The following is a 24,173-nucleotide window of genomic DNA, read 5'->3' as shown; positions in this document are numbered from 1 at the left end:
GAATTTTGAAACGCAAGATTTCATGTTCACGTTCAGGCATTTAGTCAATCGAGAGTGAAAGTCCATACATTTTATTTACATACAATCTATTTAACTGGGTCTTTACTGAAGCAGTTTTACCAGCCTCTGAGTTGCCTGTCCAGTTCCTTAGCCATTATATTAATTCTGCTAAGCTGCATACATACATGTTCTTGGCAACGAGCTATGGCCATGTTATATGATCAGTGTCGAAAAAGATTGTTAGAGTCATTACATAAAGCTACAACCTTATGCTAAGTGCTGTAGTAGGTGGAGGAGGCATATGTAAGTAGGGCATTAAGTAGCAGTTATTGATGATTTATTATGCTATTGATGGTTATTACTTACGATGGACGAAAGATGCTGCTTTGAACCAAAAACAAAATGGGTGGAGATTTATGCTAACAGCGGCCCACTGAATGTAATAAATCATTTTGTTCTGCTTTGGAGGACAAAATATTTGCATTGGTCCGCACAAGTGAGTAACTGTCAGCTAACAGCAATTCCATTCATTGTGGGGTGTTCATGGAGCTCCTGTCCGGGTGCTGACTGCAGCTCCAGTCACTGTGGGGTGTTCATGGAGCTCCTGTCTGCCTGCTGACTGCAGCTCCAGTCACTGTGGGGTGTTCATGGAGTTCCTGTCTCTCCCAGCCCTGGTTATTGCAGATGCTCTTTGCTGTTCAGCGGCTGCTCTTCTTTGATTGTGTCTGAGTGACGCGTTTTATCTGCAGGGCTGGACTCTGTGACTCGGTCTCTGATAGGGCAGACGGAGCAGCCGGCCTACGGGAAACTGAGTCAGGTGAGACCCGGCCTCTCAGCAGCCTAGACTCTCCTCCCTTCTCCACCTCCAACCCCACCGTGCAACCCCCATAGGACCCCACATACCAACCCCGTTATCCAAACCGGTTCTGATCCACCAAACACAGGGACTCGCGGTCCAAACTGGTTCTGATCCACCAAACACAGGGACTCGCGGTCCAAACTGGTTCTGATCCACCAAACACAGGGACTCGCGGTCCAAACCGGTTCTGATCCATGTGCATCATCATTGTGTCCCGCTCAGGAGCAGATGAACAAGATGTACGTGGCACAGGAGAGACAAAAGGAGTGGCTGCGTATCAAGGTAATGGTTACATAACATGACAGAGCATTACATTACCTTGCATTACAATACACAATGTTACGAGGGGTACACACTAATATCAGGACAGCTGATAGCTGGAAACGAACTTATCGGCATAGGCCCGATGCTAAGATTATGGCCATTGTCGTGGTCTGATGTGATGGTGACCTTGCCTGGGATTTTGTCCGTTAGAAGCTTTGCCGGGGAAACGGTCTGTAACTGCGGCAACTGCAGCGGCCGATTGTGATGTCAGCTACAAGCACATTGTTCAGATTATGAACGTTCCATCAGTGTTAATCAGCTGGAAGTTTTTCTGTATAAAATCATTAAATACCTTTACAAATATTATACCTTATAGCTTATGTTATGGAGACCAGTAAGTTGGCTTTTTCAAACCATCTTAACGACCCAAACGAGCCAACATCGATAATGAAAACAGACTGTATTTATACAGAGCTTTTCTTTGAATGATCTCAAAAGTGCTCCAATGTAAAGGGTGGTTCTCACCTTACACACTTGGGGCAGGTGAATCACCATTTTTCATGGTTTGGGCTAGGCCCCTTAGTTCCAGTGAAGGCAAATCTTAATGCTACAGCATATAATCACATTCTGGATAATTCTGTGTTTTCACAACAGTTTGGGGAAGGCCCTTTCCTGTTTCAGCATGACAATTCCCCCAGGCACACTGGAAGGTCCATATAGAAATGGTTTTGTCAACAACAGTGTGGAAGAACTTGACTGGCCTGCGCATAGCCCTGACCTCAACCCCATCCAGCACCTTTGGGATCAATTGGAAAGCCAACTGTGAGTCAGGCCTAATTGCCTGACCTCGCTAATGCTCTTTTGGCTGAATGGAAGCAAATCCCTGCAGCAATGCTCCAACATCTGGTATAAAGCCTTCCCAGAAGAGTGTAGGTTCTTATAGCAGCAAAGGGTGGACCAGCTCCATATTAGTGCCAATAATTTTGAATGAGATGTTGGATGTCAGGTGTCCATATACTTTTGGCCATGTAGTGGATGTCGTACGGATATGTGCAGAGGTAGGGTAATGTAGTGTATATACAGTGTTGACAGCATAAAAATATAATTGTGCATGGTGAATTTCTGTTGGCCTGAATGATAAAGGTTTCCCATTGGTCACCCCGTTTGCCATGGCAACAACCTTAACAGGAAATAAAAAGCAGATCTCGCAGGAAACTCTCGCAGGAAGCACTCTTCTCCAGGGTTCGGTGCAAGAACTGCTTGAAGTAATACCTCATACCGGGCCCAGAAAAACAGCTTCATGATATAAAATGATATTAAACAATATATTATATGATATCAAATGTAATTATTTTAGTGTGTACTTTGGATATAAATATGATTGCCAAAACGTTTTGAACCAAGAGACAGTATGATCTATGGCATAGGCTACATGGGAGCGATTTTATGTCTGGGGACTTCTTTAGTCCTCCGCATTATATGTTCTGATCCTGAATATGCTCTGTTATGTATCTAACTTATTAAAACGGATGCTTTGATCGCTCTCTTCTGCGTCGGGCAGAGCGGCTGTTAGATGCCGGATTTATCATCTCTGCCGGCGGTAAATTTCCCGGGGAAGTTTCCGCACGGCGTCTTTTCCCTGCCTGGCCGAGTGGCGTGACGTCTGGACCGTCAGCGCTGGAAACGTGGCGCTCCGTTACACCCCAGAGAGACAGAGCCGCGTTCCCAGAGGCTGGGAGACGCACGCTCGCTCGACCACCAAACATCCTCCTTTGCTCTCACGGATTTCCAGAAGCGCTTCCCCGCGCCAGGTTTCTCAAAGACGATTACACCGTAACTCTCTCTCTCTCACTTTACTCTCTCTCACTTCTCTCTCTCTCTCTTCCTCACATTCCACTGTCTCACTCTCTCTCCTCTCCTTCACTCTCTCACTTCTCTCTCTCTGTATCCTTCACTCTCTCACTTTTCTCTCTCTCTGTCTCTCTCTCTGTCACCTCTGTGCTTCTCTGTGAACACATGCACACACACATACACGTGTGTGCATACAGCACATACACACACACACACACACACACTCACACAAGCAAAACCCCTCTGCCTCTCCTCTCTCTTCTTTCTCTCTATCTCTCATTTCTCTCCTTTCCTTCTCTCTTTTTCTCTCTCACTCTTTCTCTCCTTCTTTGCTTCTCTCTCTCCCCCTCCAATCTCTATCGTCGTGGTGAAATCCCCTGCTCTGAAATGCAATGCATTGTGAACCCAGGCCAGCCCGGTGTGCTCTCCTGAACGAGGAGGACAGAGTGTGGGGTCACTTCCCCTCTCCCCAGATTCACAGGGCTATTACTTTTCACCCCCCCCCCAATAGCCTCTTCGTGAGACTCCTGAGGGTTGCTTGCATAGGGTGGAGGGTGGGGGGGGTGAAGTGAACAACCGTCTCTCTCTCTCTGCCACACACGCGTGTGTGCGGTCCGCGCTTCCTCGTCTACGTCTCTCCCAGATTCCCAGGACCTGTCCGATTCATCGTCCCGGAAACGAAGAATAAACGACTCACCGGTCGATCATTGGCTTTCTCCCTCGTTCACAACCAACCTGGATGATGCGCCTGGCAGGTGGCACTAGCCTGTTCAGACAGTCAGGGCAGTGCAAGAACCAATCGCATTCGAGCTTCTCCTGGGGCAGCCAATCAGAATGGACCAGGTCTGCGAGCAGAGGCCGTATTTGGCACGCAGGTGGCCAGAAGTCATTGCGGTGAAAATGTTTTAGGTTGCCGGGCAATGCCACAACCTCTCTGCCCCTGCAGGTATTCCTTCTGTTTCTCCCTCACCTGCTTTTATACCACCTCACTGTCATTACCACCTCCATCCTGCAGGGGGCTCTGTATCTCTGACCTCACACAGAAAGCAGGCTGAAAATATGCCACTCTTTTTTTTTTTTTTTTTTTTTGGTCAGGTCTTTTTTTCTTCTTCTTCTTGGACGACATTAGGAATATTAATAATTCTGTCATGTTTCTGACAAGGTAATCTCTGTCATCTTAATCATCTGCTATGCTACGTTTGCAGAAGCCTGATGCTTAAGTAAATGGTTTATGTTGGCCCTGCCTGTGAGCAAACATTAAAAGCAACATTCACATCCAAGCAGTAAGTAAGTGTAAGGAGGGCATTTAAATCATAATCTGACAGATTAGCTAACAGCAGGGCACTCAAACGTTTGTTTTCCCTCCATATTGTGCTCGTTTTTTTTTTAATATAATTTTTTTTTTTTGAAAGTCTAAAATTGGCGGCGTCTGTTTGTGTTGCTGAGCTGATAGCATTTTGAAGGCCCGTGCACTTTTGGTAAATACATCTCTAGTCGTCTGCTCTCTCTGTCCCACTCTGTTTACAGGTTTTCCTTGCCAGGAAAAGAAAAAGAAAATGTTTTCCTTCTCATTATCTTTTTAGTTTTTTTTTTTGTTTTTTCCCCCGCGGGGGAGTCATGAATCATACCTTAATTCATATGTTTGCCGGATTGCTGTAGACAAAGGTCTGCATGGCTATAGTTGTGGCCGGACTTGTTTGGGGCAGGATTTCTGTAAACACCAGTTTATGGACAGAGATAGAGTTTGGCTGCTTTTTCTGGATTGATTTATTTATTTATTTTTGTTGTTGGGAAGACAGGATTTTGTCGGGGACAAAGTGGTGCTCGAAAGTGAGAACCTGGGACGTATGAGTCAGCCAAACAAATTTTATTTGTATAGTGTATTTTACAGCAGTTGTCACAATACGCTTTATAGACAACCCTGGCCTAAACCCCCACAGGAGCAAGCCTAAGGCAACAGTGGCAAGGAAAAACTCCCTGTGGCAGATGGGAAGAAACCTCGGAATGAACCAGGCTCAAGGGGGAAACCCATCCTCCTCTGGTCGGCTCAGGGTGCCGACTGGTGACCAGCATGTCAATCAGTTTTACAGAGTTTACGATGGATAAAAGCGCTATATAAATGCAGTCCATGATGTGGCTCAGATGATGGGCGGGGCCGGGTGGCGGTGGTGGGGAGCGGCAGGTGGCGACGGACGTGGGCACCGGTGGAGGCAACGACGAAAGAGGCGCCGGACCGCAGTGGTGGGGGAGACCAGACGACTCTCGAAGCACTCCCAAGATGCCTTAGTCACCTTAGTCCCCCCATGCAATGTCCTGGATTTATTCAACAGACCATCCTTAACTTTGATTACAATCGCACGCTCATCTGTGAGGGCTGAACTCAAGGTGCTCTGCAGTTCATGAAGCTTGACTCTCACACCAGTCAGTCTGTTTTCAGAGGAGGCGATTTCACCGTAGCCCAGGCAGACGTACATATTCAGCGATGCGCACAGGAGTCTCAGCGGCCTTTTCGGTAATTTGATAGTCAAAGCTCTCTCTCTCTCCCTCGGAACTGCCTACATAATCACCTGGTTCGCCAAGCGTTCATTCTCTGAGGTGTACGGAAGTCAGGAGTTGTAGAGTACGGAATGAAAATTATGTACCCAATCTTTAAAAAAAGAGGAAACCAGATCAAAGTGGGGCCAACCTTTTTCGATTGTAATGAGTAAGTGTTTATTGATTTTTTTTTATTTACTCTTTCGCCGACTCTCAATTGCCCATAGGTATGAGTGTGTGAGTGAATGTTATGTGTGCCCTGCGATAGATTGGTGGCCTGTCCAGGGTGTGTTCCAGCCTCTTGCCCAATGCATGCTGGGATAGGCTTCAGCACGCCCTTATATCCGGTATCAGCTAATTCACTGAGCCAGCAGGATGTCTAGCATATATGTGCTGGCGTGCCATAAATAATGTCCTCTTCTTTCTGATCCCTCAAAAACAGTTCCAGTTAAAAAAATAATAATGAAATAAAGTACATTAATTTACTCCACTTTAATATGACCTGTAAATCCTTACAAATGCACACACACACACACACACAGTGTGTGGACATAGCTGAGGAGGACATAAATCAATATAATTGTAATTAGTTTTTTATTTGTTTTTCTTAAATGAGCCAGTTAATAAGCATGTTTTTGTTTTCTCAGTAACAATAGTCACATTGCTTTTTCCAAGCTTCTTAATTAGGAAGTGGCAACTGTTTCACAAACTTTCAAAATGAAGGTTTCCTTGAATTGGAAGTCTGCTCTCAGTCAGAATATTAATAAACCTCCCCCTGCACCCCAAATCCTCTCCAAACCAAACAAGTTTGTGTTCAATTAAAAGATAACAACGTGCACAAAGCCGCTCGGCTTGTTTGTTTCAAACCCTTCTGACGAGGGCGGGAGCCAAGCGTTGCTTCGTGTTTTTGGGAAGTTGCTGGCAAATGAATAAATTAATTCTTGTTGCCACGGTTGGGTCTACTGAAGAAGATGGTGTGCGGGGAGATGTTAACTTTTCCTGAGCCCGATGCTAGCTTCACTCACGCACAGTTTGAGACCACTGTTTTAGAGCCCGTGGCGTTCAGCAGACATCTTTTTCCAGATGAGTTCTGTGTTTAGGTAGCAGTGTCAGAACCGACGATAGGAGTTGATTGTTGGTAATGGTCTGATGATTGTTGGTTAGGGTGTGATGATTGTTGGTTATGGTGTGCTGATTGTTGGTAATGGTGTGATGATTGTTGGCTATGGTGTGATGATTGTTGGTTATGGTATGGTGGTTGTTGGTTATGGTGTGCTGATTGTTGGTAATGGTGTGCTGATTGTTGGTAATGGTGTGATGATTGTTGGTTATGGTGTGATGATTGTTGGTTATGGTGTGCTGATTGTTGGTAATGGTGTGTGTGTTTTGTTTTTTGTGCAGAGGCGGGTGCTGAGAGATGCTCTGTTCTACAACGGCATTGTGCAGGGATGTGGGAAGTGGAACCAGATCAGGGTCAGAAGAGACCAGGATACACACCGCAATCCCCCCACTTCCTCTCTTTAAATACACACCCACCACCCTCCATCCCAGCCTCTCATCCCTCTATCCCAGCCTCATATCCCTCCATCCCAGCCTCTCATCCCTCCATCCTATCCTCTCATCCCTCCATCCCAGCCTCTCATCCCTCCATCCCAGCCTCTCATCCCTCTATCCCAGCCTCATATCCCTCCATCCCAGCCTCTCATCCCTCATCCATCCTCTATCCTCCATCCCAGCTCTCATCCCTCCATCCCAGCCTCTCATCCTCTCCACCTCATCCCCTCCCAGCCTCTCATCCCTCTATCCCAGCCTCATATCCCTCCATCCCAGCCTCTCATCCCTCCATCCTATCCTCTCATCCCTCCATCCCAGCCTCTCATCCCTCCATCCCATCCTCTCATTCCTCCATCCCAGCCTCTCATCCCTCCATGCACTGCGTTTCTTCCCAACAGTCTTTTTTTTTAAATGCAGCTGCAGTCTCTCCAGCATTTTAAAAAGCAAACGATATCCATCTCTTTTGCTCTCTCTCTCTCCCCCTCTCTCTCTCTCTTTCTGTCTGTCTCTCTCTCACCCCTCTCCTTCTTTCCGTCTCTCCTAAAACAAGATGCAATTATTCTCAATCAGCTTGTCAGTGTGAGAGCGGTGCTCGCGAAAGCCGAATTGAGGGGGTGGGTGGGCTCGGGGAGGAAGGAGAGACAGAGGCATAGAGCCGTAATGGGCCTGCTTCGGCTTGACAGCTCCCAGACAGATGCCATATGCTTGTGCTTGGAACAAAGCAGAGCGCTGTTTTTGTTTTCGATGGCTTTCCGGGCCCCGCTCACGAGCAGTCCATTTGCACGGCAGAGGGCACTTGTAGTGTGAGACCGTTTTTATCGAACCACATCGATCCCCTTTATTCATTCACTTATTTATTCACCTCACTTTGGAACCCCAGATTGTGTTTCGCAAGTCTCCTCACCCGTGCCGTTCGAGCCCGCTCTATTTAACACCCTACAGTCCACACAAGCCACGCGCTACGGGAGACGGTCAAGTGGCTCTGCCCCACCTGTGAATCAAACTCGCAAACCCTCAACTGAAATCCCACTTCCCGAACCACACGTGCACGCATTTACGCAGAACTATATACATCTTTTCTTTTACAAATTATCTGATTAGCCCAATCATTTATTTTATATTCCATTTAAAAAAAAAAAAAAAATTTTTTTATAAAAAGATCCCGAGGCCCAGCTACTGTCTGCGTGTGTCTCCCGTGTGAAAATGTTTTCCCGCGGCGATCGGGTGGAGCGGGGCGCCACCGGTGAGCCACAGCGGTTAAAATCGAGCACGCGTAATTGGTCGGAACGAAAGCCGACACACGCAGCAAGCCGTCCCGGGTTGGCACGCCGCACCCCCGGGTTGGCACACCGGCACCCCCGATGCGGACGGGAAACAGAAGTCGGTTTTGATGGGGTAATTATCACCTGCGAGCGCAGCGTGTGTGCGGAGCGTCGCTTGACATCTACTTCCGATTGGGTGTCGTTATTTTGTCTTTCCAGTTGCTCAGGTGGCTGCCGCACTGGTGCGAGAAACAGAAACAGGGTCTGTGTTACGCGGAATTGCCTCGCTTCAGATGATTCTTGTCTTGTTTTGGGGTAAATAATTGTGCTGAGTTCGTACAGTCTGTGTTTATTTTCACCGTGTTGTAACACTACGACAGTTTACAGCAATTTTGGCTGTTTTTTTTCTCTTTTTTTTAACACACCTGATGAAAGTGTTTAGTCTGCACTGACATTGATTCGGTCCTTCAGAGAGAGGATGAGGCACTCCGCGAGAAATCTCCAGCAAGGCAATACCCAAAAGCCTCTTGAACAATCTCACACTGTTTACAATTTATTAGATTGTCAGAACCAGCGGACAGCCCAATATGTGGGTTGGCCAGGAAAACAGAACACTGCTATGAAGAGGACAAATAAGTCAGGAAGTGTACATCTCAGGGGCCTGCCCTGCTACTCTATCAGACTCTTAAAATGGCCGATAAGCGATCATCCCAAATTTTCAGAAATACAGAATCTCCCCTTTTCATTGTTTTCAGTTGTTTAAAAAATATATATATATTCCTCTGAAAAAGGAGGCATTGTGGGAATGTGTTCAGATGTAAATTAATATTCTAATTGGTATTTTGGCAACACAGGTCTGTTAATGGCTAATAAAGACCCACCATGAAGAGCAAGAGAGAGAAAGACTGTCTGTTATCACTCAGACTCTATTGTGACTGTGATTGTTGCAGCAGGTGTTTGAGCCATAAGAACATTATGAACGGTTATTGTTGTAGTACTTTGAAAAAGTAAATAAATAAATGTGGCTGCTTTGATGTGGATTCACCCTTGAGTCTGTAGGGGACAGCGCTCATGCTTGTTAAACTGAATCATAAAAACATTTGAATATGAATGTGGTGAGGGTGTGAGGTCTCTCTTGTAGTCCTAAAGGGCTTTGTGTTGTTCTTTTACACAGTTTATTCAAGGATCACAGGTACATGCTCACACAGATACACACACAAGCACACAGGCGCACACACAGAGATACACACACAAGCGCACAGACACACACACACAGATACACACACAAGCGCGCACACACACACACACTCACACTCACAGATACACACTCAAGCACGCGCACACACACACACTCACAGATACACACATAAGCGCACAGTCACACACACAGATACACACACACAGACACACACACAGATGCACACACAAGCACACAGACACACACACACACACAGACAGTATATAAATTATAGTATATTTAAATTGGCCATGTTTCCTGTTTTCCTGTAACAGAATTTATAGTATTGTTTAATTTGCATACTTTATGTGTGTGTGTGTGTACACTGGAACATTATTGTATGGAAACTGAAATTTTTTTACCATGATGCACTGTGTGTCTCATGTTACTAGAATGCATACTATGTATGTGTGTGTATCATGTTATTAGAATGTATACTGTGTGGTGTGCACGTGTGATGGGTGTACCGTGTGTGTCTGTGTGCGTGTGTGTGCGCTTGTGCGTGTGTGTGTGTGCTTCCTGCATACCTCCACATCTGACTGTTTAGAATCCTCACGTGCTGTCTTCAGCAGTCTTTTTCTGTCTCAGGTTTGTTTAACACAGAACAGATTCAGTATTCTTCAAAGTTCTAAGTCAGTGTCATAGAACTCAGTCACCAGCATTGATTGTTACATCATAATCAGAATGTACAGTTAAGAGCATTCTAATCACATATCTGTGACCTCGCACCTTTTAAAAGAATCCACTTAAAGGAGGCTTTTAAATTGTAGGGGCCCTGTTGCATGCTGGGATGGGTGCTGTGGCACGCTGGAGGTTGACGGGTGCAGTGGGCTGCGTGTCGCCTCGGGGCACGGGGCGGACGAGGAGAGACGTTTTCTCCGACCGTGAACGTTTTCTTTCCCTCGCGGTGCAACAGCCCGAGCTCGTCAGCGTGCGCTGACGAAAGGACCCAGCCAAGCCAGAAAATAAACATACTGCCCCCTTTATCCTCCTGATAAACTCCCCAGTCCCCGCGGCCCAGACTGCAGCCTCCGTATGAATCACATCTTCCACATTCTGCTGCGCCGCATTACATAAAGCCAGCCTTACAGGCCGGAAAAAAAAAAAATCAAAGAATCACACGAAGGCTGTCTGACCAATTTGTGACATCCAGACTGGGATTCGGGCAGGCTTTTTACCAAAAAAAAATAAGAATAAAAAAATCTCTTTTTTCCTGTCTGTGAGATCGTTATCAAATCACGTCTAGCGGCCTCTTTCAGTTCACCTCCCGCTCCGAGCGTTTCCAGCCCTGCTTCATGTAAACCTTTTTTTTCTTTTCTTTTTTTTTTTTTCTTCGCCCTTGATTTTTCTACAAAAGGCAGCGGTCCCCATATTTCTATAATACTGCCTTGTTAAATTGTCAGCTATTGTTAGCCTGCTGACTTGCTGACTCGGCATTTCCTCCTGTCGAGTGGCCACATTTCCACCCTGTAGAGATCGCAGACGCGCGACTGTGCCTGTGTCCAAACTTGGAGATGTTTATGGGCCTTATGGAAATGTACATTCAGCACCAGCATTACTTGAGCTGCCTGAATGAACTGCACTGTATAAACACGTTATTAATTATCAGTTCATTTTTTTTAATTAATTTTTGGCCTGAATCCTTTTTTGTCTTGTTGAGCTGTGGAGGTTTGTCCGGGACACACATTGATATGCACACACACGCACACATGCTCTCTCACACACACACACACACACTGACACACACTGACACACGCACACATGCTCTCTCACACACACACACTGACACACACATACACACACACACACACACACACACACACACTGACACACACATACACACACACACACACACACACACGCACACACACACACACTGACACACACATACACACACACACACACACACACTGACACACACATACACACGCACACACACACACACACACACAATGGACACCTGAGCATTTCTGGCTTTGAGCACATGTTAAAATGTTCACGCAGTACATGCAAACATCAGAAAGGTTGTGAGTAATATTTTTGGCATAGCTGGCTTTGTTTTCTGTGACCGAGGGCACAGGTGCATGATGGGTACTTTGTCCTTACGCCTCAGTTTTAACATGACATGAGCTTAATTAGCTGTTGTAAGTCCTGGGGATTTGGGAGGGGAAAGCAGGGGTTACACAAGGTGTAAGAAACTTCTGCGATTAAGGAGAGGTAATCACCTCATTTCTGACAGGAAGTATACAGGGGTATCAGGCTCCCTCTCTCTCTCACCAAGGCCAAACCTACAGAACACCTACAAGGACAGTAATAAGAACAGAAACTACTTACGATACAAATAACAGATTGTGCCTCACCGATTGTCCCTCATTTTGCGACAGAAGGCCAACTCCTCATGCGCCTGTTCGCCCGCCATTCTTCTGTAGAAAACAGTACAGTGCCTCTGTAATGTGTTTTCATTACATATGCCCTGCCTCCACCCCCCCATCCCCCCCCCCCCCCCCCCACCCCCACCACCATCCCCGCACCCAAAAAGTCATTTCCTGCTACAGATTAGATTGACAGGTGTGATATAGCGTAGGGAGTGAGTCGAGGGCAGTCTCCTGTAATGCGATTCCTGTCTGTGTCTCGGCCTAGTTTGCCCTGGAGCAGGGATAGGTGTGTGTGTGTGTGCGTGTGTGTGTGTGTGTGTATGTGTGTGTGTGTGTGTGTATGTGTATGTGTGTGTGCGTTTGTGTGAGTGTGTGTGTGTGTGTGTCTGTGTGCGCGTGTGTGAGTGTGTGTGTGTGTATGTGTGTGTGCGTGTGTGTGAGTGTGAGTGTGTGTATGTGTGTCTGTATGTGTGTGTGTGTGTGTGTGCGTGTGTGTGAGTGTGTGTGTGAGAGAGAGAGGAGGTGTGGGACCGTTAACCCCTTGTTGATGGAAACGGAGATAACTTACTGGGAGTATGTAAATGAGGGGGATAACGAAAACTTTGGAGAAATGATGACAGGAACCAGGGCTTAGAGGAGATGCCTCCCACGTCTGACACAGAGACACTTTCAAGATTCCTCAAATTAGGAGAAATTAATTTCAAACCACTCACGGGCTGAAAAACCTGCACTTTATTTTAATGGTCCATAGTCCTGCCAGCTACACACATTTGAATTTGAATTTGAATTTGAATTTGACTACTCCCCCCCCTTAAACTACCCACTTTTGTTTGCCAATACTACGTAGATTGACCACAGCAGTGTGTGCAGTAGGCTCTGTGCTGTAAATTTATATTGCCACAGCCTGAACGTCCGCACGATTTCACAGACCAGGTTTAACTGATTTTTCCTAAATTAAATGCTGACGCACGTGCCCCAGAACAAAGGAAAGCACTGCAATGTGTTGTATGAATGTGTGGACATTTAAGGAAATATAATTTATTAAATATGGCACTATCCAAAAACTATAATAACTAGCATATTTTCCCATGCGTTGTGAAGTGCTGCGATATCCTTTCCCAATCTTCATTTTGATAATACATTTGAATGAAATATTGTATTATGGGACATAAATAAGGGACATAAAGTATTGCATGTGCTGCTAGGCCCATAAACAAACTGTCCAAAAACACCAACACCTGCAATTAAAATGTGTTGTTGAAAAAAAAGAAAAATGTTTTTGAGGTTAAACATTGGTTAGTCGAGCAGTCTAAAATATACGCTATATGACCAAAAGTATGTGGACGTCCCTTGGTCTGGGGCAGTTTCTTATGGCTTGGGCTAGTTCCCTTAGTTCCAGTGAAGGCAAATCTTAATGCAATAGATGATTCAATATAGAAATGGTTTTGTCAAGATTGGTTTGGAAGAACTTGACTGGCCTGCACAGAGCCCTGACCTTAACCCCATCCAGCACCTTTGGGATCAATTGGAAAGCCAACTGCGAGCCGGACCCAATCGCCCAATCAGTGCCTGGCCTCACTAATGCCCTTCTGGCTGAATGGAAGCAATAACAGCAGCATGTTTGTACCACATTCTAAATGGACAGTGCAGCCTTTCATTCTGAGGAAAAGGGCAAGTCTATGAGAAGGATTAAGACAGAAAAGAACTAGAACAGAAGAATGAGGAGGCCTCATGAATAAGAAATAAAAAAGCCATCCTTTCCCTTCTTTTCTTTTGTGAGGCATCATTCATCCCTACTTGTCCCTGCCCACAAAATCAAACAGAGGGGATGGGAATGAAACAACAACAGTGATATTTATTTTGCATTCACAATTGGGCATTTAGCACATAATCATGTCCACAGTGACAAAAAAAGAAGAGCAGGTTTTTTTTTTTTGGTCTGTTTTCAAAAATGGAAGTCAGTGTTCTAGAACTGTTGCATTCGATTGCTGCTAGTCATTGTTACATCAGCAGCTAGTCATCAGAGTCACAACTGACAGGAGCCAGTATGTAGACAGGGCCTCCCACCAGCCCCTCACATCAGGGCCTAAAGGAACTTCCTGTTTCCCCTGGATAACTCAGGACCTAAAGGAACTTCTTGTGTCTTCTTGTTACCTCCCAAAGAGCCCAAAAGATCTGTAACATCAGGTCACCTCAGGTAACCATGTGACCTTTCTAATCTCATGTAGCAGGCAGAATTGGACTGGATTTAATCAACTTAACTGGAAATTAAAACCAAGTCTCTTTTCCTGTCGTTGTTGTTTTTACAGCAATTTGCCATTAAGCAACTTGCCAAACTTTGTCTAAAAAAAAAAGAACAAACACATTCATTTAATTATAAGTCAAAGTGGATGTTGATTGAGTCCAGACCAACGTCTGTGTTTGTTTTTCACTTTTATAGTTGACTGAATGAACTGAGAATGTCTTGCGGGCTAAACAGAAAAAAAATAATGCTCTATTGAGATCTTGGTTACAGATGGTTATTTGTGTAATTAAACTGTCATCTAACGCTACAAAATAAAAGATAATTTTTTTACAAAATAATTAAAATATCAGGGGACAGTCATGTTACAGATCTATATCATCTTCAGTGCTGATTCATTTGTACTGTAGTACAGGTGTGCCCGGCCCTGGTCCCGAAGAGACACAGGGTCCACTGGGGTTCGGCCCTGGTACTGGAGAACCACATGGTCTGCTGGGGCCCCAGCCCTGGTCCAGGAGAGCTGCAGGGTCTGCTGGAGTCTCCTGCCCTGGTCCAGGAGAGCCAAAGGGTCTGCTGGGGTCTGGCCCTGGTACTGGAAAACCACATGGTCTGCTGGGGACTCCAACCCTGGTCCTGGAGAACCACATGGTGTTCTGGGGACTCCAACCCTGGTCCTGGAGAGCTGCAGGGTCTGCTGGGGTCCCCAGCCCTGGTCCCGGAGAGACACAGGGTCTACTGGTTTTAAATTCTCACCTACAATCTCACGCCAGGAAACCTAGTGAAGCTAGTCAGCTGTGTCATCAGCTGCCTTAACCAGCTGAGCGCCGAGTAACAGAGAGAAGCAGCGGAGTCCTGCGGCTCCCTGGGGCCTGGGAGGGCACAGACAGCCCCCCCCCCCCCCGCCTGAAAAGCTCTATTGTAACAGGTCTGCGTCGCACACAGTGCACAGTGCTGGTTTTCGGGTGTGTTTGAGGGACGAGGGGGTTTTGGGGCGCCCCCGGGGGGCTCGACGGAGGCTGTGCCCCGAGAGCCAGCCCCGTACTGGGCCGTTCGGCAGAGCTCCTGCTGTTTTTGGACCCGTCCCGTCTCGGCAAGGCCCGGTGTTGAAAGACGCTCGAGAGCAGCTGTTTTTAATGAGGGGGTCCTGCACATCGCGTGCTCCAGGGCTCCAGGACCGGGGAGGAGAGGGAGGGACGGGGGGGGTGTGTTTCGGGTCGAGTCTCTCCCCGGTAGATAAAAAAAAGGAGGCTGGAATTCCCCCTTGGGCTGAGGAGATCAGTCAGATCGAGTCCAGGGAAAACCTACTTTTTTTTCTTTGCTTCACCCTCCAACATAATTCTCTTTTCAGATGTGAAATTGGCTACAGAAAGGTCATCTTTGGAAATGATGGAGGTGGATTTGACGGCGAGGTAGACGGGGCTCGCCGAGAGAGTGAAAATTTGAAGACTGTACTGAGAGAAAGACAGGCACTCTGCTTTGCTTCCAGTTACCAGCAGCGTTTGCTACATCAGCATTAGAATGTTCAGTTAAGAGCATTCTAATCATATTTGTGACCTCACACTTAAAGGATTAGTAATCTCCTCCTCCCCACCATTGTTTAACTACACACTTTGTTGTTTTTATTTGCTTCAGAGAACTGAATGACATCATACCAATAAAGTGCTTTCAAACTGAACCTGAATCTGATAGAGAAAGAGGGAGAGAAAGAGAGAGGGGGAGAGGATGAAGGTGTCTGCTGGTATTCTCAATGATTGCATTTAAAAACCGCTTTTAAAAGCTTCATTTAAATAGTCGCTTAAACTAGCATTTCCCAACCTTTTTACCTTCCACGACGCACTTTCCAAGAATCTCAGAGCACAGCACTTTCGTGGTTTTAATTAAGCAATATGCATTTTATAATGGCAGTTATTTCAGCTTTTGTGAATGGGATTAGATTTTTTAAAAATTCATTTGAACCTTTATATTTTTTTAAAAGGATTTTTCACATAGCACACCTGATCTCACCTGATGGAAAGATAAGATATGCTTTTTTGAACTCCGTGATGTTATTTTTTCCTTTGAATTTGACCCATCCTAATTACTAAGGAGCAGTGAGCAGCCACAGTGCAGCGCCCGGGGACCAACTCCTGTTCTGAGGTTGGTCCCTTTTGGTCAAGGACAAAAGAAGGAGATGACGACACAAGATTAAAGGAATTTAACTTAAGGTTTAATGATGAACTTAAAGTAGTAAGCTAATACAAAAAAAGGTATGAAGCAAGTATGTCAGTCTACTTACTTTCTCTTTTCCAACCTGCAAACCCTCTCCAGGAAACATTCAGCAAGCTGAGAGCATGGGGAGCCCAAATCAACAAATTTGCATCACGATTTGATTTTTACCTGGTTGCCGAGGCAACTGAGTACCGCACATCCTGAGGAGCGGGTTATTAAGGCATCTCCAGGGAAACGGAAACAGGCACGTACCCGTGGCATTAGGCCCGACCCCTTTCTGTAAGGGGAACGTTTTAAGGACACAGTAAGAACCATTATTTCACCACTTTACTGCCTTTGCATGCTTCTGCCCAGGAATGCTTCGGAAGTCTGTCTCTCATTAAGGACAAACATTTTCTAAAACTTTTATGCCTTAGTCTTAAGTCTTAATAGGCTTAAGACACACACACACTCACACATACACACACACACACACACACTCACACTCAGACACATACGCTCATACACACCCAAACAGACACACCCACACACACACACAGACGGACCCATCTGTACATCCTCGACAGCAACGCACAGAGTTGACAGCTGGTGCTTTTTCACATGCACTGAATTAAACATGGTGCTGTGCAGGGTGGGGAGTTAGAACTGCACACAGGCCTACACTAGCACAGTTCATATGAGCACAGTCTGCACACGGGCCTACACAAGCACAGTTCATATGAGCACAGTCTGCACACAGGCCTACACTAGCACAGTTCATATGAGCACAGACTGCACACAGGCCTACACTAGCACAGTTCATATGAGCACAGTCTGCACACAGGCCTACACTAGCACAGTTCATATGAGCACAGTCTGCACACGGGCCTACACAAGCACAGTTCATATGAGCACAGTCTGCACACAGGCCTACACTAGCACAGTTCATATGAGCGCAGTCTGCACACGGGCCTACACTAGCACAGTTCATATGAGCGCAGTCTGCACACGGGCCTACACTAGCACAGTTCATATGAGCACAGTCTGCACACGGGCCTACACTAGCACAGTTCATATGAGCACAGTCTGCACACAGGCCTACACTAGCATAGTGCATATGAGCACAGTCTATAGCCCAACTTCTGCTTCTCATCTCTTCCTTGCCTGTGATTGGTCTTCAGGCTGCAGGAATCTGAAAATGGGCCGGTAATGGAACGTGTCCAGACCTTTGTGTGGTTTAATCAGTTGATTTGACAGCTGGCAGGTGCAGAGAAACTGTTACTCCAGGGGCTCCATTTCACACCCACACACACACACACACACACACGCACGCACACACACACACACCTCTGTTTAATAACTTTGCAATGCTCATGACATATCTGCAGTGGTAACTGCCACAGTAATATCAACGATTGAAGCAGACCTGAAGGTAACCTCTCCTATATTCTCCATCTCTGCCATCCCTGGTTCCCTGCCTTCCCACAATGCAATGCTTCAGTATTGACCAAATAACAGCAGAAATTAGCCTCCGTATTGCCTCAGTATTCCTCTTGAGCGACGCAGCATCTGTGTGTGGCATTATGGGTCATGACACAGATATTTTGGCTGGCGCAGCGTAGCGTACAGCCGCTAGTATGATGTGCAAATGGGTTCTCTCTGTGGGAGAGCACTTCTCTATGTGCTACTGCTTGTCCCCTGAGATCAAGCACAGTGGTCTTCAGCACCAACTGGATTGGTCCCCACCAACAGGACAGCCCCTTCCTCCCTACAGGACATGATTCAGTCCTGCACGCCAGCTCGACCACTCCGCTCTGCTGCAGCAGGGCAACTTGCACTTCCTGCCATCCGGGTGAATGGTCATTGCTCGCCTCGACCAGGGGGCCAGGGTCTCTCTCCCAGCGCATGGCAACAATTTTCAGGCTTCTCTGCATAAATAATGAGCTCTTAAACCTGCAACCTTGAAGCACTGTGCTGTAATGTTTGAAGATTGAGCTCCCTAATATTCCTAAAACTCTGATGGAGGTTTGCCGTATGGAAAGTGGGAAAATATCATCCACACTATGCATTATAGGGAGTTATTTTGAGAACATGAGGAATAATTTCACACATCAAAATGTCTAGGATGATTCATGAATCGTGATGATTTTGCATTCCAACCTTGATGCTGTAATCGAATTAATTCTACAGTGCAGCTACTAAAAGGAGAACATATTTTATATCTTATATAACACTTAACGTGATCTTCTAGCACTTTCATGTTGCTCTTGCATCTTCATCTAGCAATTTTATGTTGCATTTGTATCATCATCATCTTGATGCTGTAGCTCTACCATATCTCTTGTAATCATGCCTCACTTCTAGTTTATGAATCGCCATAACTTTAATGACTCAGCCTATGCTTATTGCGTGAACTAGATTTGATGTTCATGGCTATGGATAACACCATATTCGACCCGTGTTCTGTAGTTGTTCCAATGACCTTCAGCACGTGCTTACTGTACGTCTGCCAAATAACATGCATCACAATGTAATGATTCTCGGGGGGGGGGGGGCAGAGTCTTTGAACAGGCCCCTCCCACAGCGTTTTCTCACCCTGAAGAACCAGTCCTCTAGCTCGAGGGCAACGCAGCAGGATGCAGAGCATGCTAATGGCCCAGCTCTTACACCAATCAATGAGGCCTGTCTGCTTTCGGCATCCCTGGACCCCCAAATTGCACTGTTTTCTTCTTCTTTCCTAATGGCGGGGAAAAGCAATGGGCCGTGAATCACCGGCGGTAAGGAGTCTCATCCGCCGCTTTGAAACTTAACAAAAAACAATTAAAAAAAGCAACAAAAAATAAATAAATAAAAAAAAAACTAAATTGACTGAAATGCTAAGCTACCACATTTTCTCTTCGCAGATTGCCAAAAATCTGTAAGGAGTTTGAATGGTAAACTGTCTCCATGTGCCTAGCCTGCTCTGTGGCTGGTGTGGGACACGTGCCTCCCTGTCTTGGGGCGGGGAGACGTGCCTCCCTGTCTTGGGGTGGGGACGCGTGCTCCGTGTCTTGGGGCGGGGAGACGTGCCTCCGTGTCTTGGGGCGGGGACACGTGCCTCCTGTCTTGGGGCGGGAGACGTGCCTCCGTGTCTTGGGGCGGGGAGACGTGCCTCCCTGTCTTGGGGCGGGGAGACGTGCCTCCCTGTCTTGGGGCGGGGACACGTGCCTCCGTGTCTTGGGGCGGGGAGACGTGCCTCCCTGTCTTGGGGCGGGGAGACGTGCCTCCCTGTCTTGGGGCGGGGACACGTGCTCTGTCTTGGGCGGGACGTGCCTCCGTGTCTTGGGGCGGGGACACGTGCCTCCTGTCTTGGGGCGGGGACACGTGCTCCGTGTCTTGGGGCGACACGTGCTCCGTGTCTTGGGGCGGGACACGTGCCTCCGTGTCTTGGGGCGGGACACGTGCTCCGTGTCTTGGGGCGGGACACGTGCTCCGTGTCTTGGGGCGGGACACGTGCTCCGTGTCTTGGGGCGGGGACACGTGCTCCGTGTCTTGGGGCGGGGACACGTGCTCCGTGTCTTGGGGCGGGGACACGTGCTCCGTGTCTTGGGGCGGGGACACGTGCTCCGTGTCTTGGGGCGGGGAGACGTGCCTCCCTGTCTTGGGGCGGGGACACGTGCTCCGTGTCTTGGGGCGGGACACGTGCTTCCGTGCTCCTGTCTTGGGGCGGGAGCACCTGTTGGGCGAACTGCTCCTGTCTTGGGGCGGGGACACGTGCTCCGTGTCTTGGGGCGGGTAGACGCGGGCTTTTCACCATGTGTCAGTAGCTCTGGAGAGGACGTCGTTGAGCACCTGCTGGCGAACCAGGGTTTGAAGTTCGGGGTTCGAGGTTCGAGGTTCGGGGTTCAGGTCCGCTCCCCCTGCGTTGTTCCTCGCCCCACATTCCCGCGGAACGCGCAAACGGGGCAGCCCCCCCTTACATCACGCCCGGAAGAGCCAGCAGCGCTAAAGCTAACAAGCTAATGGCCCCCTCACGTCTGGAGGGGCAGAACACCCCAGGGTTTGTGTGACGCGGGCGGATTTAATGAGATATCTCTTTAAATCGGACAACATCAAAACATTTCTCTCTTTTCTTCCTGTTCTTATTTATTAATTAATTAATTTATTTATAGCAGCTGTGCTGGTTTTATAGCACTCACACATCGTTCTGTCTGCATCAGTACGTGGGCCAGACAAATTAAACAAATTAAATGCAGAGAGTACTTTTTTTTAACAGTTGCCAAAATGTGGAGCTGATTTTTATTTTATTTTTTATATAATCCTATAATATATAAGGAATAACACAACATGCCATTTTACACATTATAAAATTACACAAACTGTATTTTATATGTCCATTATGTGAACTGTGTATCTTATAATATTAATCCATGTTTCAGCATGTGGCTTTGTGAAAGCTGGCACATGAAACATGCAGTAAACTGGTACATTTTAATTTTATTCATTTAGCAGGAGCACCTTTACAGAACAGCCTCCCGACCGTGAACCTTGAGAGAGAGAGAGAGAGTGTGTGTAAGGCTCAACAGCAGCAGTTTAATTACAGAAGTAATTAAAACACAAAACCATCATTATATAACTGTAATGGCACAATGAATGCAGTCACATACAGGCAACCTAAAACGGGCCAGGCGTGTATCTTGTCTTGTGCTAAGCGATTAAGTGTTTTTTTGAGTTTGGTCTTTAAAACTAACAATGATTTCGATTTTATTTGTGTTTTTTTTTTTTTTTTTCTTAGAAATGTTAAACTTTCTATTCTCAAAGGCTCCAATACTACATGTTACAGTTTGGGCCACCGACTCTCTTGCCACAGACTGCCATGGATGGCAATGCACGGATTTTATTTTTCTTTTTTCCTCTTCATTTGGCGCCCCCCCCAGACGAATGTCGCCCTGGGCAACCGCCCTTGTCGCCCGGCGCCTGGAGCCCGCCCTGCTGTGGAAAGATTTGAAACCGTGCCGCCGCCATTTTTGTTGAGTCGCTGACGCGTCGCTTAAAATGCTTTCCCAGCAAAGACTCGCAGTGATTGGTGGGTCTCCTCAAGGGGGCGTAATAACAGAGAGAATGAATGAAATCGTGCGTACGGGTGCTGATGAAACGAGCGTACGCGCACACACAGGTGTCCGGACTCCCTCGCCGGTTTTCCGCGCGGTTCCGCGGCGGAGGGAGGCGGCGGGAGTGGCGGGGCGCGGTCGGCCGTTAAATCCGCAGCAGCTGGTGTCCGCGCTTCTCCGGGTGCGACGGGAAACCGATACCCCCCGCCCCCCCCACCCACCCCCCACACACTCGCAAGGGGGAACGGATATAATGAGACACATCTGTCCGCCTGCCTGAGCCTCTCGCTGTCGCCGACGGTGACAGAATTAAGATTTCGCTGGCAGATGGGCTGGCCAGGAAAGGTGAACGTGGTAAAATGGGTGACTTCAGCAAATAGACATTCCAAAAGTAAAATAAAGCAGGGTTTCATCCATTATCCATACCTGCTTATCCTGGACAGGGTCCATCCATTATCTATACCCACTTACCCAGGACAGGGTCCATCCACTATCTATACCCGCTTATCCTGGGCACGGTCCATCCATTATCTATACTGGCTTATCCTGGGCAGGGTCCATCCATTATCTATACTGGCTTATCCTAGGCACGGTCCATCCATTATCTATACTGGCTTATCCTGGGAAAGGTCCATCCATTATCTATACCCGCTTACCCTGGGCAGGGTTGCAGAGGGTGCTGAAGACTATCCCAGCTTTCATTGGGCAACAGGCACGAATACACCCTGGACAGGTTGCCAATCTATTGCAGTGCACACACACCGTTCACTCATACCAATGGGCAATTAATTAGCCTACCTGCATGTCTTTGGACTGTGGGAGGAAACCCACGCGAACACAGGGCCCAGGCCATTCAAACCCAGGACCTTCTTGCGACAGTGCTACCCACTGCACCACCATGCCACCCTTAAGGCATGGAAACTGGATGCTGATTGGCCCTGCTCTCTGACTTGGAAACAGAATGCTGATTGGCTCTTCTCTCAGAATGTAGGAAGCAAAACATTTTGTAGTTTTTCTGTCAGACTGCAGGCACCTCGGAAGCTGATTTTAGCATCTTTCTTTTTTGATTGTATCTGCAGAAGGAAAACAGTGGTTATTGGTAGCAGGTTTAAGGATATGCCTTCTGACTCAGGTAGGGCAAGGCCTTGTCTGAACTTTTCTGTCCGCTGTAAAGTTCACCAGAATTAATGTACTGATGCCAGCCAACAAAAATGGAAAATAAATTACAAATAATAATAATAATATTAATAATTGCTATTAAATTGCTCTGGATAACAGCGTCAGCCAGAAAAAAAAAATTTGATAAATAAATTAGTCTGGAAAAATGGATGAGTGAGTTCATAAGTTTGGCTCTTGCTCTTAAGTGACCATTGAGGCTGTGCATAAACATTTTAATAACTGACATGGCTAATGGATCGCAAATGAAGAGTGACTGAGTGACTATTAATAACATACCGCACAGCGAGTGGGTTACCGTTTGCTTAGATATACATTTGGCCTCAGACAAGCCCATGAGGACCTTTCACTTGGAGCCCGGTTCGACAACATAATCTGGGTGATTGCCTGGGGCCCCGTCTGAGATCTGAGTGGAGGGCCCCCATCTGTTCAAAGGTTGCACCCAACCCCCCCCCCCCCAAGTTTGTAATCACAACCCCCGTCCCCGTCTGGGGCCACATCACTCTGGGTGAGTTTGAGTGAGTTTGAATGGGTTTCAGTGGGTTTGGGTCATATTGGGTGGGTTTCAGTGGGTTTGTGCGAGATTGGGTGGGTTAGGGTGGGGTCACACTTGCACAACATCTCACGTCACACAATCTGCAGCTGTCGGCTGTTATGGAGAAGGTTTTGACGAATGAGCTGAGCCTCCATGACGAATGCCTTCACAGTTCTGGACCATTTGCAATTCAAATCCACATCAGCGGGACTTCCAGCCGATTCTGCTTTCGGAAACCAACGTGGGGGAAAACCCGGTTTGCACGCCAGGTTTAGCGAGAGAAAAAAGAGAAACAGAGAAAGAAAGACTCTGCATGTTTTCAAAGGGGGAAAACATCCACAATGAGGAAACAGTTTCCACTACATTTTACAAAAAAAAAAAAAAATCAAGTGCCAGTCAATACAAGTAAGAGCCACTTAAGACATGGGAGATACAGGGAAAACCTAAGACAAATGAGATTGTTGGGTTGGGGGGGGGGAGGTTTGGGAGAGGTGGCATTAAACATGTAGTGCTGTTAGGCAGAAAGGGGGTAAAGAGTTTTTTGGGGTGTGCATTTGAGGAGGTTAGGCTTGGAATGACACTGATTCTCTAAAACCCCTGCCCCCCAAGGTCCCTCTCCAGAATCTGTTTACATTCCATTAACAACTTCCTGGGAATGCAATACCTTTTCCGCTAGCATTGTGATCATGACACTGTGCCCCAGCCAAGAAACAGAAAAGTATTTTTTTTTTTTTTGAAAATTCATTTTCCTCCCGGTGAAAAGTGAATCTGAAAAGAACAAACCTGCCCTTACGGACCGGCGGACTGGGCAGCTGTAGAAATATTAACTGTTTACGCCGGGACCTACAGGAAGTATCACAATGTGTTTGCACAGGCCCGCCCACCAATTAGAGCGGCAACGACCCGCCGCGTTTCCAGACGCTCGCTAGCGCTAGCGCCAAGGCCAGCCGAGCCCGATAGCGCCACGCTAGCTGGATTCACGCGAAAGTGTCAAAGTGTTCAAAGA

General features: G+C 47.0%; 1 protein-coding gene across 3 annotated transcripts in view; it reads left to right on the top strand.

Annotated features, from left to right (window-relative positions):
• Nucleotides 1-7,236, top strand: part of cnbd1 (cyclic nucleotide binding domain containing 1) — a 30,056-nt gene extending 22,820 nt beyond the window's left edge. For all 3 annotated transcript variants that reach the window (XM_064333719.1, XM_064333717.1, XM_064333716.1), the window contains 3 exons: nt 750-817; nt 1,082-1,141; nt 6,911-7,236. In XM_064333719.1, coding sequence (XP_064189789.1) covers nt 750-817; nt 1,082-1,141; nt 6,911-7,033 — 251 coding nt within the window. In that variant the 3' untranslated portion in view covers nt 7,034-7,236. The remainder of the gene's footprint in view (nt 1-749; nt 818-1,081; nt 1,142-6,910) is intronic.
• Nucleotides 7,237-24,173: the final 16,937 nt, after the last annotated feature.

Source organism: Anguilla rostrata, chromosome 4 (genome assembly GCF_018555375.3).
Source record: "Anguilla rostrata isolate EN2019 chromosome 4, ASM1855537v3, whole genome shotgun sequence".
Lineage (NCBI taxonomy): Eukaryota > Metazoa > Chordata > Actinopteri > Anguilliformes > Anguillidae > Anguilla > Anguilla rostrata.
Note: the sequence above shows the minus strand (reverse complement) of the source record. Positions and strands in the feature narration are given on the sequence as shown.